This window comes from Mobula birostris, chromosome 12, assembly GCF_030028105.1.
Source record: "Mobula birostris isolate sMobBir1 chromosome 12, sMobBir1.hap1, whole genome shotgun sequence".
In the NCBI taxonomy this organism is placed as follows: domain Eukaryota; kingdom Metazoa; phylum Chordata; class Chondrichthyes; order Myliobatiformes; family Myliobatidae; genus Mobula; species Mobula birostris.
In genome coordinates this window covers 100,550,132-100,568,225 of record NC_092381.1, presented here as the reverse complement: position 1 = coordinate 100,568,225, position 18,094 = coordinate 100,550,132, and the positions used below count along the sequence as shown (strand labels likewise).

General features: G+C 42.6%; 1 protein-coding gene across 2 annotated transcripts in view; it reads left to right on the top strand.

The window, feature by feature from the left end:
* zbtb37 (zinc finger and BTB domain containing 37) overlaps positions 1 to 18,094 on the top strand; it is a 51,292-nt gene that overhangs the window by 9,337 nt on the left and 23,861 nt on the right. The window contains exons 3-5 of one of the 2 annotated variants that reach the window (XM_072274383.1): positions 774 to 1,667; positions 14,099 to 14,201; positions 14,320 to 14,959. In XM_072274383.1, the coding sequence (XP_072130484.1) occupies positions 799 to 1,667; positions 14,099 to 14,201; positions 14,320 to 14,331 (984 nt within the window). In that variant the 5' untranslated portion in view covers positions 774 to 798 and the 3' untranslated portion in view covers positions 14,332 to 14,959. Of the gene's footprint in view, positions 1 to 773; positions 1,668 to 14,098; positions 14,202 to 14,319; positions 14,960 to 18,094 lie in introns of those variants that run through there. The other variant, XM_072274382.1, reaches the window with a different exon arrangement.

Below are 18,094 nucleotides of genomic sequence, written 5' to 3'. Positions count from 1 at the left end.
ATTTTGAATACAGATTACAGGGGTGTCATTTCAATATGATGGAGGAGTAAACTAAATTAGAGGAAAAGGCAGATACATATTTGGGAAATAACAATATTTTGAATAGCAAAGGAAAGATGGAATTGGGAAGATAAATTTGGAAGGTAGAAGACAAAGGTAACGAGGATTTTTTTTAAAAAATTAGAAACCTGCCAATGGTAAACATGGAAACTGTAAAAATGGTAAATAAGAATGAGTTACTAGAAATAACATTAAACCTGAGATGGAAAGCAGCTTGTATGATTTATATTCTGTCTATTATCTGTACCTATGTGCTAGTGAAACTGCTGCAAGCAAACTTTTCTTTGTATCTGTACTTATACTCACTATGATAAACTCAAGTTGAGGCTTGGTCAGTACTTAGTTGGAGGATGAAGTGAACAAGGAGTGGGTTTCATGGAAAAGTTGAGAAGAAGAAGCAAGACTGGTGCTGGGAAAGTCTTGAGGCAGAAACATGATTCCATAACCTTGTTGAGGAAGAGGAAAGTGGCAGATGCAGCTTCTATGAGTGCTCTTGGGTTCCCCAGTCCCTTGACACAGTCTGTCCATCAGCTCATTCCTTTTATTGTTTGGTCATTTGGAAAACTATGGGACTTGGTGACCAACAGCATGAAAATCCTGCAAATAGTGCAGAGATACTCACTGGGTAGAATATGCCATGATATGCCTCATTTGTGCTTGCTTAAAAGGAGCCATTCTTCTTTAGTAACCACTACACTGCTTCTTCCCTGCAGGAGTGTGTGAGCTGTACTGGGAGCCATGGAAAAGGAGGGCAGCATCCAGCTGGAGGTCCCAGATTTCAGCAGCTCCGTGCTGGCACAGCTCAATCAGTTGCGGATGCAGGGTCGCCTCTGTGACATCGTAGTCGACATCCAGGGGAAGTCCTTCCGTGCCCACAAGGCCGTGCTGGCTGCTAGTTCGCCCTACTTCCGTGATCACATGTCCCTGGGTGAGATGAGTGCTGTTTCCATCTCGGTTATCAAAAGCCCGGCAGTGTTTGAGCGCCTGCTGGCATTCTGCTACACAGGCAAATTATGCCTGCAGGTGGCCGACATTATAAGCTACCTAACAGCAGCTAGCTTCCTCCAGATGCAGTACATCATCGACAAGTGCACGCAGATCCTGGACGGCATCCACTTCCGCATTGACATCTCCGAGGTGGAGGCAGGGCTGAGCCAGGATGGATCAAAACGCTTGGGCCAGCCTCGTGGTGGGGGCAGTGCTCTCCCCCCAAACCCACGGCGAAGGCGGATACCCTCAAACTACGCAGGGGGTGCAACGCACGGGAGCCCATTGCCTGATGACTTGGGTGGTGAGGGTGGCAATGACGAGAGGCTGGTGCGCATTGATCGAGTGGGCCAATGGTATGTGGAGACTGGTGTCAGCAGAGATCGCAGCCCAGAAACAATCAGGCAGATCAGCAGCATGCGGATCAAGACCGAGACTCCAGATGAGTGGATTGTGTCGGAAAACCAGCCATCTGGGGAGGACGGCAGTAGTGCAGAGGAGGTGACAGCCATGGTGATTGACAGCACTGGACACAGCACTCTGGTCCAGGATACCTTTCACACCACGGCATCGAGCGGCAAGACCTCCAGACCCTCCAGCAGCTTCAGTGAGATGGACAGGTATGGAAGGCAGGTCACTCCATGGCCGTTGTATACAGCTTTACTCTGCTAATATTCGGGCAGAGGGTGGGGTCCCAAAGGCAGCAAAGTATGTACTGTGGGTGGGATCGTGCAGGATGGACGTACCTGGTGTGGTCAGACAAAGTAGCAATGTGTAGGCTGGGGCTTTGAGTTCATAATGTACACAGTTTACAACACGTATGCAATATTTGACACCATGGAAGATGAAGGAGTGGTCTAAATAGAGTCATAGAGAAGTACATCACAGAAACGGGCCCTTTGGCCCATTTAATCCATGCCGAAAACATTTAAATTGCCTACTCCTGTCGATCTGCACTGGGACCATAGCCCTCCATATCCCTACTATCCATCTACTTCTCTTAAACATTGAAATTGAGTTTGCATGGACCACTTGTGCTGGCAGCTCATTCTAAGCCATAACTATAGATTGTAGTCCCACTCAACATCTGTGGAAAGAGCCTGCTTGCATTGACCCTATCTATATCCCTTATAATTTTGTATACCTCTATTAAACCTTCTCTCAATTTTCTACATTCTAAGGAATACAGTCCTAACCTACTCAATCTTTCCTTATAATTTGGGTCCTCTGGACCTGGCAACATCGTTCTAAATTTTCTCTGTACTCTTTCCACCTTATTTACATCTTTCCTGTAGGTAGGAGGCCAAAACTGTACACAATACTCCAAATTAGGCCTCACCAATGTCTTATACAACTCTTAACATACCTCATCTTCTGTACTAGGTACTTTGATTTATGAAGGCCAATGCCAAAGCTTTCTTTGCAACCCTAACTATGTACCTGTATTCCCAGATTCCTTTGTTCTACCACACTCTTCAGTGCCCTACCATTCACTGTGTAAGACCTACCCTGGTTGGTCTTACCAAAGTGCAAAATATCACACTTCTCTGCATGAAATTTCATCTGCCATTTTTCCAGCTGATGCTGATCCCTCTGCGAGCCGTGATAGTCTTCCTCACTGGCCACTACACCCCAAATCTTGGTGTCGTCCACAGACTTGCTGATCCAGTTAACCACATTATCATCTAGAGCATTGATATAGATGACTAAACAACAAAGGACCCAGCACTGATCCCTGCGGCACACCACTAGTCACAGGCTTCCAGTCAGAGAGGTAATCGTCTACTATCACTCTCTGGCTTCTCCCACAAAGCCAATGTCTAATCCAATTTATTACCTCATCCTGAATGCCAAGTGACTGAATCTTCTTGACCAGCCTCCCATGCGGGACCTGGTCAATCACCTTACTAAGGTCCGTGTTGACAACATCACTGCTTTGCCTTCATCCACTTTCCAGTAACATCCTCAAAAAACTCCATGAGATTGGTTAGATATGACCTACCATGACTGAAGCCATATATGCTGACTATTCATAATTACTCCATGTCTATCCAAATAACTTAAATATCCAATCCCTTAGAATACCTTCCAATAACTTCCCCACAACAGATGTCAGACTCACCGGCTTATAATTTCCTTGTTTCTGTTTAGAGTCTCTATTAAACATTGGCAATCCTCCAATCCTCTGTTACCTCTCCTTTTGCTAAGGATATTTTAAATATCTCTGCTAGGGCCCCAGCAATTTCTTCACTTGACTCCCGTAGGGTACAAGGGAACACCTTGTCAGGCCCTGGGGATTTAGCTACTGTGATTTGCCTCAGGGTAGCAAATACTTCCTCCTTTGTAATTGTACAGGGTCTGTGAAATTGATGCCACTTTGCCTCACTTCTATAAACTCTGTATCCAACTTCTGAGAAAATACAGATGCAAAGGATGCATTTAAGGTTTCCCCCATCTGTATTAGCTTCACACATGGATTACAATCCTGGTCTTCCAGAGGACCAATTTTGTCCCTTGCAATCCTTTTGCTCTTAACATATCTGTAGAATCCCTTTGGATTCTCCGTCATCTTGTCTGCTAGAGCAACTTCATACCATCTTTTTACCTCCCTGATTTCTTTCTTAAGTGTTCTTTTGCATTTCTTGTACTCCATAAGCATCTCATTTGTTCCTACTTGCCTATACCTGCTATGCACCTCCTTTTTTCTCTTAACCAGAACCTCAATATCTCTTGAAAACCCAGGTTCCCCACACTTGTTATCTTTATCTTCTATTCTGACAGGCACATACAAGCTTTGTACTCTCAAAATTTCACTTTTGAAGGCTTCCCACTTTCCAGTACACCTTTGCCAGAAAACATCCTGTCCCAATCCACACTTGCTAGAACATTTCTGATACCATCAAGATTGGCTTTTCTCCAATTTAGAATCTCAACCCGTGGACCAGACCTATCTTTTTGCTTATTTACTTTGAAACTAAATGGCATTGTGTTCACTGAGTGCAAAGTGTTCCCCTACACAAATTTCTGTCACCTTCTCTGTCTCATTCCTTATAAGAACCTTATGCTTCTTGCAATGGTCTGCGATCTCTTTACAAATTTGTTCCTCCAAATTCCCTAGGACTGTTGTCTGTAGTATAGTGCCTGTGGTCTGTAATATAGCCCCATTAACGTTATCATACCTTTCTTATTTCTCAGTTTCACCCATAACATGTCACTAGTTGTGTTCTCCGGTCTGTCCTGATGGAGCACTATCATGATGTTTTCCCTGACTAGTAACGCCAACCCTCCTCCTTTAAACCCTCCCGCTCTATCAAGTTTATAACAACAGAACCCCAGAATATTCAGCTGCCAGTCCTGCCCTTCCTGAAACCAAGTCTCACTAACGTCTGCAAAGTCATAATTCCAGGTGTTGATCCGTGCCCTGAATTCATCTGCCTTTCCTTCGATACTTCTTGCATTGAAGTGTATGCAGCTCAGGACACTAGTCGCACCATGCTCAGACTTTCTGATTCCTGACTTTTTCTGAGGTCTTACCAACACCTGCCTCCACAATCTCTCCACTATCTGTTCTGGCACTTTGGTTCCCATCCCCCGGCAACTCTAGTTTAAACCCCATTGTTAGAGAGACACCTGGTTCTGATTCTGAAGTATGGCCCATGGTCATTACAGAAATGTGACTGGGAGTTGAATTTTCAGAGTCTTCCCATTTAGGAGTTTCAGGCAGTATTGTCAAGCAGACGTGTAGTGCTATTAACATGGGATGAAATCAGTGCTGTGGTGAGAATCAATTTTAGCCCGACAGATCATGATGTAGAATTAGACTTTGGTGCAGCTCAGAAAAAGCTGTAGGGAGAATTGAGGAAGAAAGGGATCTCTGTGTACATCTCCAAAGATCCCTGAAGAAGTTAGCATTGGTAGGTATGATCATGAAGGCAGCAAAGTGGATGCCTTTGTTAGCCAAGGCATAGAACTCTTGTGCATGGACTTTATAAAACATTAGTTAGGCCACAGTTGGAAAATTGTGTACCATTCTGGCCACCACACTATAGGAAGAATGTGATTACACTGAATAGGGTGCAGAGGTATTACTTGCGATGCAGTGTTTCAGCTATGAGGAAGCGGGATTGACCGGGCTTGTTTTCCTTGGAGCAGAGCAGGCTGAGGGGATACTGCATAGTGGTATCCAAAGCAATGTAAGAATCATCACCTTGTCACGGTGGAGAGGCTTGTGAGTTCTGAGGTGGCGAGAGCAGTGATGCCTGGAGATTAGCCATCTGGCGCTTAGCTCCTGGAAGGGTCGCTCATGACAGTAAGGTCAAGGAGGCAGTTTAGACAAAGAGAAATGCAACCAAAACCTTAACAATGGCGCGGGTGAACAACCATGACTGTTCAAGATTGTCAGGGGGCAGAAATGAGTGCAGTTGTTTGAGAGAAAGTGTTTGAGAAGCTGAAAGTTCTGAAAGTAGATAAGTCAACTGGAACAGATAGCCTACAACCCAGGGTTCTGAAAGAGGTAGCTGAAGATATTGTGGAGGCATTAGTAATGATCTTAAATGAATCACTAGATTCTGGTAATGATTTCAGAAGACTGGCAAATTGCAGATATCATTCCACTTTTTAAGAAGGGAGGGAGGCAGAAGAAAGGAAATTATAGGCCAGTTAGCCTGACCTCAGCGTTTTGGAAGATGCTGGAGTTGCTTGTTAAGGATGATAAATTAGGCCAAAGTCAGCATGGTTTCTTAAGGGAAAATCTTGCCTGACAATTCTTTTGGAATTCTTTGAGAAAATAGTAAGTAGGATAGACAAAGGAGAGTCAGTGGATGTTATGTATTTGGATTTTCAGAAGGCTTTTGACAAGGGACTGCATATGAGGCTGCTTAACAAGATAAAAGCCCATGGTATTACAGAAAAGATACTAGCATAGATAGTGTATTCACTGATTGGCAGGAGGCAAAGAATGGGAAAAAAGGAACCCTTTTCTGATTGACTGCCAGTGACTAGTGGTGGTGTTGGGACCGTTTCTTTTTTACGTTATATGTAATGATTTGCATGATGGAATTGATGGCTTTGTGACCAAGTTTACAGATGATACAAAGGTAGGTGGAGGGGCAGGTAGGGTTGAGGACCAGGGAGTCTGCTGAAGGACTTAAGACTTAGGTAAGAGAACAGAAAGAAGTGACAGATGGAATACAGTGTCTGGAAGTGTATGATCATGCACTTTGGTAGAAAGAAAAAAAAGCCCAGAATATTTTCTAAATAGGGAGAAAATTCTAAAATCGAAGGTGCAAGCGACTTGAGAGTCTTCGTGCAGGATTTCCTGAAGATTAACTGCAGGTTGAGTCTGTGGTAAGGAAGGCAAATGCAATGTGAGCATTCATTTCGAGAGGACTAGAATATAAAAGCAAGATGTAATGTTGAAGCTTTATAAGTCAGTGCTGGGGTCTCACTTGGATTATTGTGAGCAGTTTTGGGCCCCTTATCTAAAAAAAGATTTGCTGACATGGAGAGGGTTCAGAGGAGGTTCACAAGAATGATTCTGAGAATGAATGGGTTATTGTATAAGGAGTATTTGATGATTTTGGGCCTGTACTTACAGGACTTTAGAAGAATGAGGGATCTCATTGAAACTTCTCAAATGTTGAAAGGCCTAGAAAGAGTGGATATGGAGGGGATGTTTCTTATGGTGGGGGAATCTTGGATCAGAGGGCACAGCCTTAGAATAAAGGGACATCCATTTAGAATGGGGATGAGGAATTTCTTTAGCCAGAGGGAGCTGAATCTATGGAATTTGTTGCCACAGGGAGCTGTGGAGGCCAATTTATTGGGTATATTTAAGGCAGAGGCTGATAGTTTCTTGATTACTCAGGGTGTGAAAGGTTATGGGGAGAAGGTGGGAGAATGGGATTGAGAGGGAAGCTGTATCAGCCATGATGAAGTGACAGAGAAGACTCGGTGGGCTGAATGGCCTATTTTTTTGCTTTCCTATCTTATGGTGTTAACACAAAGAATATATGGATTCCAGGTCTACATCCACTTGAAGACCCACCAGCTGACAACCCCTTAGGAGAACATTATATCTGATTGGAGTGATTGCACTACTTCTACTACAAATTTATGGAAGGATTGTTGTCTTTTAAGGAAATGTTTTTTACTACTTAACCTATTTACTAGTAAGAAACCTTATGGCAGTGGTATCTAAGACTACAGGGCTTGTTTAAGATGAGAAGTAAGCTGTTTAGAGGGGCTATAAGGAAGAATTTTTTTCACACAGAAGGTAGTTATATTGAATGTGGTGATAGGCACTGTAACAGTATTTTGCAAGCATCTGTACTAGAGTTGGATCACTGAGGTATAGTAGACTGTGGACCAAGTACTGACAAATGGGATTCGTATAGTTGGGTCAATGGCTGGTATTGATCATATGCACTGAAGACCCTGTTTTCATGCTGTGTGACTCAATGACATTGGTGAAGGTTACTAAGAGACCACCAATTAATGCTTATAATATTATGCATGACATAAATGAGGAAATTTGAGTGCATATTACATAGTGATACTATAATTATAGATGTTAATCTGGATAAGTTAAATAAAGTGGGAAAGAAATCTTGAAACATATGCAAGATGGTGTTCTAGATCAGTGTATTGTGGAACGTCAAGCGATCTCATAGTGTGCATTGGTGAAGAACTTGTTTGTTAGTAATTATGTTGTTAAAGAGCCTTTAGAATAGAGTGATCATAAATACTTCATATTTAAAATTATAATTCGTCATCGTTAGGTGGCATCTAGAATTGCCAGTTGGTGTAGGATTTCCTTCCATGCCGCTCTGTCCCAATACTTGTCCACAACATCCCTAGTCTTGTCCAGCTTGGTTCAATCTTTGATGTTGTCCAGCCACGTTGTTCTTTGCCTTCCTCTTCCTTTCTTTCCCTCCACCTTGCCATATAGCAAGTCCGACAAGATGTTATCTCTCCGCATGACGTGTCCACAATAAACAACTTTTAACTTCATAATCTTCTTCAGCAATCTGTGGTCTATCAACTTCAGACAAAACCCTCTCATTTGAAACTTTCTCTGCCCAGCTGATCTTCAACATTCGTCGATAGCACCACATTTCTCTTATTCTCTCCATCCCTCCTTCTCTGTAACTTAAAAGGGATTTGATTTGTGGGGCAGCATGGTAGCGTAATAGTTAGTATGACGCTATTACAGCTTGGGTTGTTGGAGTTAAATTCTGGCATTCTCTGTAAGAAAGTTTATGCGTCCTTCCCATGAAGTGGGTGGACTTCCTTTGGGTGCTCTAGTTTCCTCCCGCAGTCCAAATACGTACCAGATAGTCGATGAATTGGTTATTGTAAATTGGCCTGTGGTTAGGCTAGGATTTAATCAGTGGGTTGTTGGTTGGCACTGTACTGTACTGTACTTATTCCGCACTGTACCTCTGAATGAATAAATAAATAAATAAACATCTAACTTTGCCCCATTCTGATGAACCATCATTAACGTGAAACTTTAGTTTTGTATTTCTTTCTATGGATGATTCAATGGTTCAATTTAATATCAGATGTATACAGTATACAACCTGAAATTCTTTCTCTTCACAGACATCCACAAAACAGAGAGAAAACCCTCAAAGAATGAATGATAGAAAACGCTAGAACCCCAAAGCACCCCCTCCTCCAGCAAAAGCATCATTCCCCACCCCACCCACCAAGCAAACAATAGCAAAGCCCCTTAGAGACCATAACCTAAAGTCCATCAAAAAGAATCACTGTTCATCCCAACTCTTCAAAGTTCAAGGTAAAATTATTATCAGAGTACATACATGTCTCCGCATCCAACCCTGAGATTCTTTTTCTGCAGGCATACTTAGCAAATCTATAGAGTAGTAACTGCAAACATCAGGAACTGTTAACTGTAAACAAACTGTGCAAATACAGATATAAATAAATAGCAATAAATAACAAAGATGAAATAACAATATTACAGAATCCTTAAATTAGTGTAGCTGTCCCCTTTGGTTCAAGAGCCTGATGGTTGAGGGGTAGTAGCTGTTCTTGAACCTGGTGATATGAGATCTGGGGCACGTTTACCTTCTACCTGATGGCAACAGCAAGAAAAGAGCATAGCAAGGATGGTGAGGATCTTTGATGATTTGATGCTCCTTTTCTAAGGCAACATTTCAGGCTCAACTGTTGGGAGGGTTTTACCTGTGATGTACTGGGACGAATCCACTACCTTTTGTAGGATTTTCCACCCAAAGGCATTGGTGTTCCCATACCAGGCTGTAATACAGCCAGTCAGCACACATTCCACCACCTGTCTATAGAAGCTTGCCAAGGTTTACTGATGACATGATGAACCTCCACAGACTCCTGAGGTAGCACCTCGACATCTCAACAGGCTGTCTCTCTCACTAAGATATCACTCCTGCCACAGCGAGAGGGGAGACCAACAGCTCACTGTTTCAATGTTACAGTCTGCAGTGTTGCTTATTTAAATAGCAGTGTACACTGCTATCTTGATGTTTTAATCTCCTGCGATGCTTCAGTTGGCAACACCTGTGTGGAATCAGGTCATCCTCAGGGCTGCAGGGCCATATCCCAAAGGCGCACATCCTTAGCCTGCCTAGAGATACTGAAAACGTTCGGCTGCTTGGTGAGCTCCAAGAGCAGGAACCGTGAAGAACTGCGGTTTGAATGCATCTGTACGTCTGAACTCCAATGGGTTCCCAGCCACCTTGAAAAGGAAAGAAAAGACATTAAATAGGAGAAATTAAACTGTTTTGTGGATGAACTGGAAGAAGTCGCCCTCTGGCTCTTTGCCTGGCCTTCATTTTCCACCTTTTATACCTTCAGAGACTTCTAGCATTCATTGTTAGGGGAAAACACTTGCATTCCTTTTTTCTCTGTCAGTGGATGAGATCACACTTTTGTCATTGTTTTCTCATTTACTTAAGCCTTCTTGCATCTTGCCTGCAGTCCACATTGCTACCCAGTTTTCTTTCATTAGTGTCGTACAATCTCCTCATTCATGCCATTTTACATTATGAATAACTGGGTCCCACCTCTGGTCCCTGCAGCACTTTACTCGTTACAGTCTCAAGGGTTGATTATTCCTACCCTACATTTTCAGTCCCACACCTTGTTTGATAACTTCTTGTGTGGCACCTTATGAAAAATCTTTTGGAAGGCTTAATATACCACTTTGAGAAAAACTGAGTGTAAAAAATATTAGTATTTTGGGGAACATCAAGAAGAATGGGGGAAACCAGGAGGACCATATAGAAATTGTTATAACATTGAAACAGATGACGGATTCGGCAGCAGAGTGGATGATGTTGTGACTAACAGAGCTGAATTGCCAGAGAAAACCTGAAGCTGGTAATATAAAAGTCTTTATTCAATATAGATCTTCTGGATGTAATCTAGTTCTCTCCTGACACAGTGTTTTCTACTTTTTGAACATAAAGATGATAATAACTTTAATGACTGTTTAAATGGCTACAATTATCTACTTTAAAATATTGAATGTAGACAGGTAACTTCACAGAATTGAACTTGAATTGAATTTTAAATTGAATTTTATTTAAATCTTACATCCATCTCACAACATGGGGGAGTAAAAATCTTTATGTTATGACTTGGTTGCAATGTACAGACATGTGCATTTATAAGTCTGTTGGCTTGTAGAAAGAAGCTGTCCTGTAGCCTTTTGGTCCTGGCTTTTATGCTGCTATACCGTTTGCTAGACGGAAGCAGCTGAAACAGTTTATGGTTGGGGTGACTGGTTCTCCGATAATCTTTCAGGCCTTATTTATGTACCTGCTGCTGTAAATGTCCTCAGTGGAGAGAAGTTCATGTCCACAGATGCAATGGGCTGTCCGTACCACTCTCTGCAGTGCCCAGCGATCAAGGTTGGTGCAATTTCCATACCAGGCAGTGATACAGCTAGTCAGGATGCTCTCAATGGTGCCCCTGTAGAAGGGTTTGACGATTTGGGGACTCATTCCAAACTTCTTCAGTCGCCTGAGGTGGAAGAGACGTTGTTGTGCTTTTTTGCCACACAGCCAGTGTTTACAGTCCAGATGAGATCTTCAGTGATGTGTATACCGAGGAACTTAAAACTACTCATCCTCTCAACTGAAGACCCATAGATGTTGATTGGGGCGAGCCTGTCTCCGTTCCTCCTATAATCCACAATCAGCTCTTTTATTTTTTGGACATTGAGGGTGTACTGTATGGCCTACAGTATAATAAGGGACTACTTTATGTTGTAGGGACATGTCGTTGCATGGGGTATTAGGCACGTATTGAGCATGCGCTATTAGGCACATATTGATCTGTACGTGTGTGCGGAGTTCGGTTTCTGCCAGTAAAGAACCATGAACCTTAGCTCCTGTCTCCAGCGTTTTTATTAATAGCGTTGTTGTGCAACCAGGCCACATACACAACAAATTGGCGACAAGGATGGGATCATTGAGTTCTCCTAAGCAAATTGTACATTCTTTCAGATCATACCTGAAGAACAGACATCCTGCACTATTTTTACAGTCCCCGAGGACCTGAACCACAGCCCGAAAGAGCCCTCGGGATCTCACATCAGAGTTACTGTTCAAACTCTTTGCAAGTTGATCAGCGTAGAATGCAACCTTGTTCTCCAATTTATCATGCATTTCTTTAACTCCCAAAATGATGTGTTCCATCGGTCTTCTCCTGAGCATCTTCCTAGCACTCCTGCTAAACCACCAGCACAAAGATATGAAGCACGAATAGAAGATGGAAAGTTATATTATGAAAAGAGATGGCATAAAGGTCAGGCTATCTATTTGAAATCTAAGGAGAATATGAAGATTGGCTGTGTAATTAGCTCAGTTGGAACAAATGAGATATTGGTAAGGAAGACAAGTGATAGCACAAAGATGTGTATATATCTAGGGCAGCTGCACAGAGGAGTCTTCATTATACGGGGGTGATCTGCTGCCTAGAACTCTTAGCAAGTTGGAGGCACACATCTTCTTAACTCCCTATGCTCAGAGGTCAACTTTTCATGACTTTTATATGGAAATCTGTATTAAAACAAACAAGTTTATTGACAGTCGTTACCCGGAGAGGCAGAGAAGACCTCCCCAGAGATGAGTTATAAATGGGTCTTAGACCAAAAGGCTTGTTATAATTCGATATTATTATGTTACTTTGTTAAGATTGGATATTAAGTTACTAAGTAAACAAATGGTAGGCATTTGTATGTTAAGGGTAGACATATTTGTTTAGCATAGTGACCCAGTAAAAAAAACAGTTGATACACTATTAAAATACTGTATGGCCTACAGTATAATAAGGGACTACTTTATGTTGTAGGGATACATCGTTGCATGCACTCTTAGGCACGTATTGAGCATGCGCTATTAGGTGTGTATTGATTTGTACATATGTGCTGAGTTCGGTTTCTGCCAGTAAAGAACCATGAACCTTAACTCCTGTCTCCAGTGTTTTTATTAATAGCATTGTTGTGTAACCAGGACACGTACTCAACAGAGGGAGAGGTGATTATCTTGGCACCACTGTGTCAGGGTGTTAACCTCTCCTCTGTAGGCTGTCTCATTACCGCTAGAAATAAGGCTGATCAATGTTGTGTCATCTGTGAAGTTGATCAGCAAAATGGACCTGTATGTGGTGGCACAGTCATGGATGTAAAGGGAGTAGAAGAGAGGACTCGACACAACCCTGGGGGGCATCTGTGTTGAGGGTTAGAGGGGCAGAGGTAACATCCTTACCACCTGTCGGCGATCCGAAAGGACATCTAGGATCCAGCTGCACAAGGTGGGATGCAGGACGAGGTCAAGTCTGTAGGGAATTATGGTGTTGAACTGTAGTCCACGAACAACGTTCTAGCGTTTGCATTCTTTTTCTCCAGGTGAGTGAAGACGGTGTGTAGTGCTGTGGCTGTGGCGTCATCGGTAAACTGGTTCTGTTGGTAGGCGAATTGTAGGGGTCCAGTGTAGGTGGTAGCATGCTGCAGATGTAGTCTTTAACCAGTCTCTCAAAGCATTTGCTTATAATTGAGGTAAGTGCAACAGGGTACAAATTATTTAGGCATGGTTTCGTTAGGTACAGAGACAATGATGGGCCACTTGAAGCAGGATGGTATTACACACTGGGAGAAGGAGAGATTAAAAATATCCGTAAACACACCAGCCATCTGTTCTGCACACACTTTGAGGACCTGCTCTCAAAAATTACATATTTACAAAGGTGGTGCACCTCACTAACCGAACTCTTGAATATTCAAATACTTTTGGTGGTCTGATAGCTTCTGAGCACAAACTCCAGACACCCAAAATGTACTTTTATTGCAATGTTGAGAGATAGCTCTTTGATCATACAACTAGCCAGAATATTGTGACAAAAGCGACCTGTCCTAAACTTTGCAGTAAGTGGGAGAGATATGCTTTCAACAATATGCTAATAAAGGAGATGTCCTATCAAAGCCTTCCCTTGTCTCAAACTGGATTATTCAATCGCCACCAATTAACATGGGTATTCATCTTTTGCCTTCCCCTTTGCAGTTTCAATGGTATATAATCAGAACGTCCCACACCCAGTGATAGGTTTCAATAATATTAAAGTGTCAGTTGAAGTAAGTTAAATTGTAAACAGGCTTTATTCCCTGAAGACTGGTTCTTATTTTAATTATTATCGGCTATCCAGGATTTCATAATTCCAGAATTATCCCTAACAGGTGAAACTGGCAAATGTGCAGAGGTAGAGACAGTCAGTTCTAGTGATAGCATGGCTATGTAGTCTGATGCATTGGCTGCAACATGATGCTGAGATTGCAAGCAATCTAGTTCAGTTTCAGACATTTGCCAGATAGAAGAAGTGGAATCAGTAGTTTGGGAGCAGACTCACATATGGAAAGTGAAAAGAATGACTTTTCCATGCTAGTTCCTTTTAGAATGTTTTCTCGCTATGGTATGTATGTGTTTAGTCTCTATTTCCTGTCCATTTGCTGACTAAACTGTCCATCATTGCTATGCTTGTTGAACAGATTTAGCCCATCAGGCAGCGTAGTTTGCACCGTGTCAGAGCGTCACAGAGCGAGGAGTGAGTCTCCGGGCAAAATTGAAGAACAGAAGCAGTCCAATGCACAGGTAATTATCAGAACCCTTAGGGTCATTATATTGTTTGTATTGTAATTAACCAGTTCCAACTTTCATTTCAGGCAGAACTTTTGTTTCTAAGTCCAGAGATTTTGTTTTCCAAATGTAGGATGATCCTTGAGATTGGAATTTTTGAGGCTACATGGTTGAGTGGTGTCGCAGCAGCAACCTTGCACTCAATATCAGTAAGACCATGGAATTGATTTTGGACTTCAGGAAGGGGAAGTCAAGGGAACACACACCAGTCCTCATTGAGGGATCAGTAGTGGAAAGAGTGTGTAGTTTCAAGTTTCTGGGTGTCAACATCTCTGAAGATCTATCCTGGGCCCAACATATGGATGCAATTACAAAGAAGTCACCAAAGAGATTCGCAAATTTCTACAGATGTACCATGGAGAACATTCTAACTAGCTACGTCACTGGAGGGGCCACTGCAATGGATTGGTAAAAGCTGCAGAAGATTGCAAACTCAGCTAGCTTCATCATGGGCTCTTGCCTTCTCAGCTTCGAGGACACCTTCAATAGGGTGATGCCTCAGAAAGGTGGCATCTGTCATTAAGGACCCCCATCACCAGGAGATGCCCTTCTCTCATCGCTATCATAAAGGAGGAGGTACAGGAGCCTGAAGACACATACTCACTGTTTCAGGAACAGCATCTTCCCCTCCAAATCAGATTTATAAATGGATATTAAACCCATTACACTACCTCACTATTTTTCCTATCTTTTTGTATTATATATACATTAAACCTGATTCTGATTCTGATATTTGTGGTATCTGCAGAGGCGTTGCCTTTTGCCTTTGTTGGTATAAGTATCTCAAGATTTTATACAGCAGGTATATGCATGTTTTGGGAAACCAGAAATTGTTGAATTTTAGAACTAAAGAACTTTGAGAACCATAGGTCCACTATCATTCATTCCTCCCAAGCACTTCCAAATGTCATATACTTATCTCAAATTTTCTGAAGAAAATTTGTTTAATTTGAATTAATTAATTTCTCACAAACCTTTCTGAAGAACTTGTTCCTTTTTTTTTGGAGACTTAAAAGATTCCAGATACTGGAATCTGGAGTGAAAAGATAAGCAGTTGGGTGGAGGAATATCAATGGGTCAGGGAGCATCTGCAGAGAGAAACGGACAGTCAATGTTTTGAGTCCTTCATTAGGACTGAAAGAGTTCATGCACCACCTTCCTTTCATGTCAGGTTCCATTATCCGCAGCCCCTTGTCACCTCTACCCATTACCACAGCTTCTATCACTGTTTCCACTTCTCCTTCCTCTATCTATAGGTTACTCCGTAGGTTCCTTTACCATTTCACCCCCTCATCTAGATCCACATGTCACCTGCCAGCTCCTGCCTTGTCCCTTCCCCTCACCTCTGTGTACTGGCTATCTTCCCTCCTTTAGTCCATTTGACTGTCTCTTTCTCTCCACTGATGATGCTTGACACACTGAGTTCCTGAAGCTCTCTGTTTTCTGCACCATTGAAATGATAGACTGGCGTCTAACACACACAAGCATGTTGCGAACAGGATTGGAGAAGAGGAACCTCATAATATTCAGTACGTGACAAACAACATTCCCTGTGGCACATGACTAGTCACAGGCCTCCAGTTAGAGAAACAGCTGTCTACTGCTACTACTACTCTCTGGCTTGTGCTAATCCGATGTTGAATCGAAGTTACTACTTCGTCCTGAATGCCAAGCAACTGAACCTTCTGGACCAGCTACCCTTGAGGGATTTTATCAAAGATCTTGCTAAAGTTAATGTAGGCAATGTTTGCTGTCTCAACTTTTCTTGGTAATCTCTTTTAAAAACTCTAAAAAATGGATTAGAAATGATCTACCATAAACGAGCCATGTTGACTATCCCTTATCAGGCCCTGTCTATCCAAATATTTATATATCTGGTCCCTTAGAATACCTTACAATAATTTACCCACTAATGATGTCAAGCTCACCGGTCTATAATTTCCCAGTTTATTCTTAGAGCCTAACTTGAACAAGGGGGCAACATCAACTATCCTGCCCTCTAGCACCTCACCCAACTTGTCCATATTTTTCTGTTCTGGGACCCCTGCTCTTCATGATTTTCATAATTGCCTTGGATGAGGAAGTGGAAGGAGACATGCAGATGACATGAAGGTTGTTGGAGTTGTGGATAGTATGGAGAGTCGTTGGTTGCAACAGGACAGTGACAAGATTCAGAGCTGGGCTGAGCAGTGGCAGATGGAGTTCAACCCAGAAAAGATCTTTGCATCATCAATAGGGGCAGGAGAAGTACCAAGGGTTTGGAAGGTTGCAAATGTTGTTTCCTTGTTCAAGAAAGAGAGTAGAGATAACTCAGGGGATTATAGACCAGTGAGTCTTACTTCAGTGGTGGGCAAGTTGTTGGAGAAGATCCTGAGAGGCAGGATTTATGAGCATTTGGAGAGACATAATCTGATTAGAGATAGTCAGCATGGCTTTGTCAAGGGCAGGTCATGCCTTATGAACCTGATTGAATTCTTTGAGGATGTAATGCAACACTTTGATGAAGGTAGAGTAGTGGATGTAGTGTATATGGATTTCAGTAAGGCATTTGATAGGTTCCCCACGTGCTGCTCATTCAGAAAGTAATGAAGCATGGGATCCTTGCTTTGTGAGTGCAGAATTGGCTTGCCCTCAGAAGGCAAAGGGTGGCTGTGAATGGTTCTTATTTTGCATGGAGGATGGTGACCAGTGGTGTTCTGCACGTATCTATTCTGGGACCCCTCCTCTTTGTGAATTTTTTATCAATGACCTGGATGAGGAAGTGGAAGAGTGGGTTCGCAAGTTTGCTGATGTCAGAAAAGTTGGGGATATTGTGGATAGTTTGGAGGGTTGTCAGAGGATACAGTGCAGCATTGATAGGATGCAGAACTGGGCTGAGAAGTGACAGATGGAGTTCAATCCAAGTAAGTGTTAACTGGTTCATTTTGGTAGGTCAAATTTGAAGGCAGAATATAGTATTAATGGTAAGACTCTTGACAGTGTGGTGGATTAGTGAGATCTTGAGGTCTGTGTCCATAGGACACTCAAAGCTGCTGCGCAGGTTGACAGTGTTGATTAATCTGTCCAGTCCCTAACTTGCACCTAGACCAAGACAGCAGGAACCTCCTGTGTAATCTGTATGTGGTCCATGGCTTCACTGCTGCTTTGCTTCAGTTCTATAGGTTCTGTCCATCTTCTGAGTAAATACAGATGCAAAAAGTTGATTTAAGGTTGGTCTCATCTCTTTTGGCTCCATGCTACATATTTCCAATCTCATTGCTATAGTTGGAAGTTCCCACCTGCTTCAAAAGTGCACCAATTATACTAGTGCACAAGAAGAGCAGGATGAGCTGCCTTAATGACTCACAGTAGCACTCACAGCTACAGCGATGAAGTGCTTTGAGAGGTTGGTTATGGTTAGAATTAACTCCTATCTCAGCAAGGACCTGGACCCTTGTAATTTGCCTACGTCCACAATAGGTCTATAGTGGATGAAATCTCCTTGGCTCTTCACGTGGCCTTTGATCACCTGGACAATACAAATACCTGTCTCAAGATGCTGTTTATTACAGCTCAGTGTTCCTAAAGTTCTGATCAAAATGCTCCAGAACCTGGGCCTCTGTACCTCCCTCTGCAACTGGATCCATGACATCCTAACCAAAAGACCACAACCTGTGCAGATTGGAAATATATGTCGATCTTGCTGACAATCAACACTGGCGCACCTCAGAGATGTGTACTTAGCCCACTGCTCTACTCTCTCTACACCTACGACTATGTGCCTAGGCAGAGCTCAAATGCCATCTATAAATTTGCTGTTGATACAACTATCTGTGGCAGAATTTCAGAGGGTTACGAGAGAGCATATA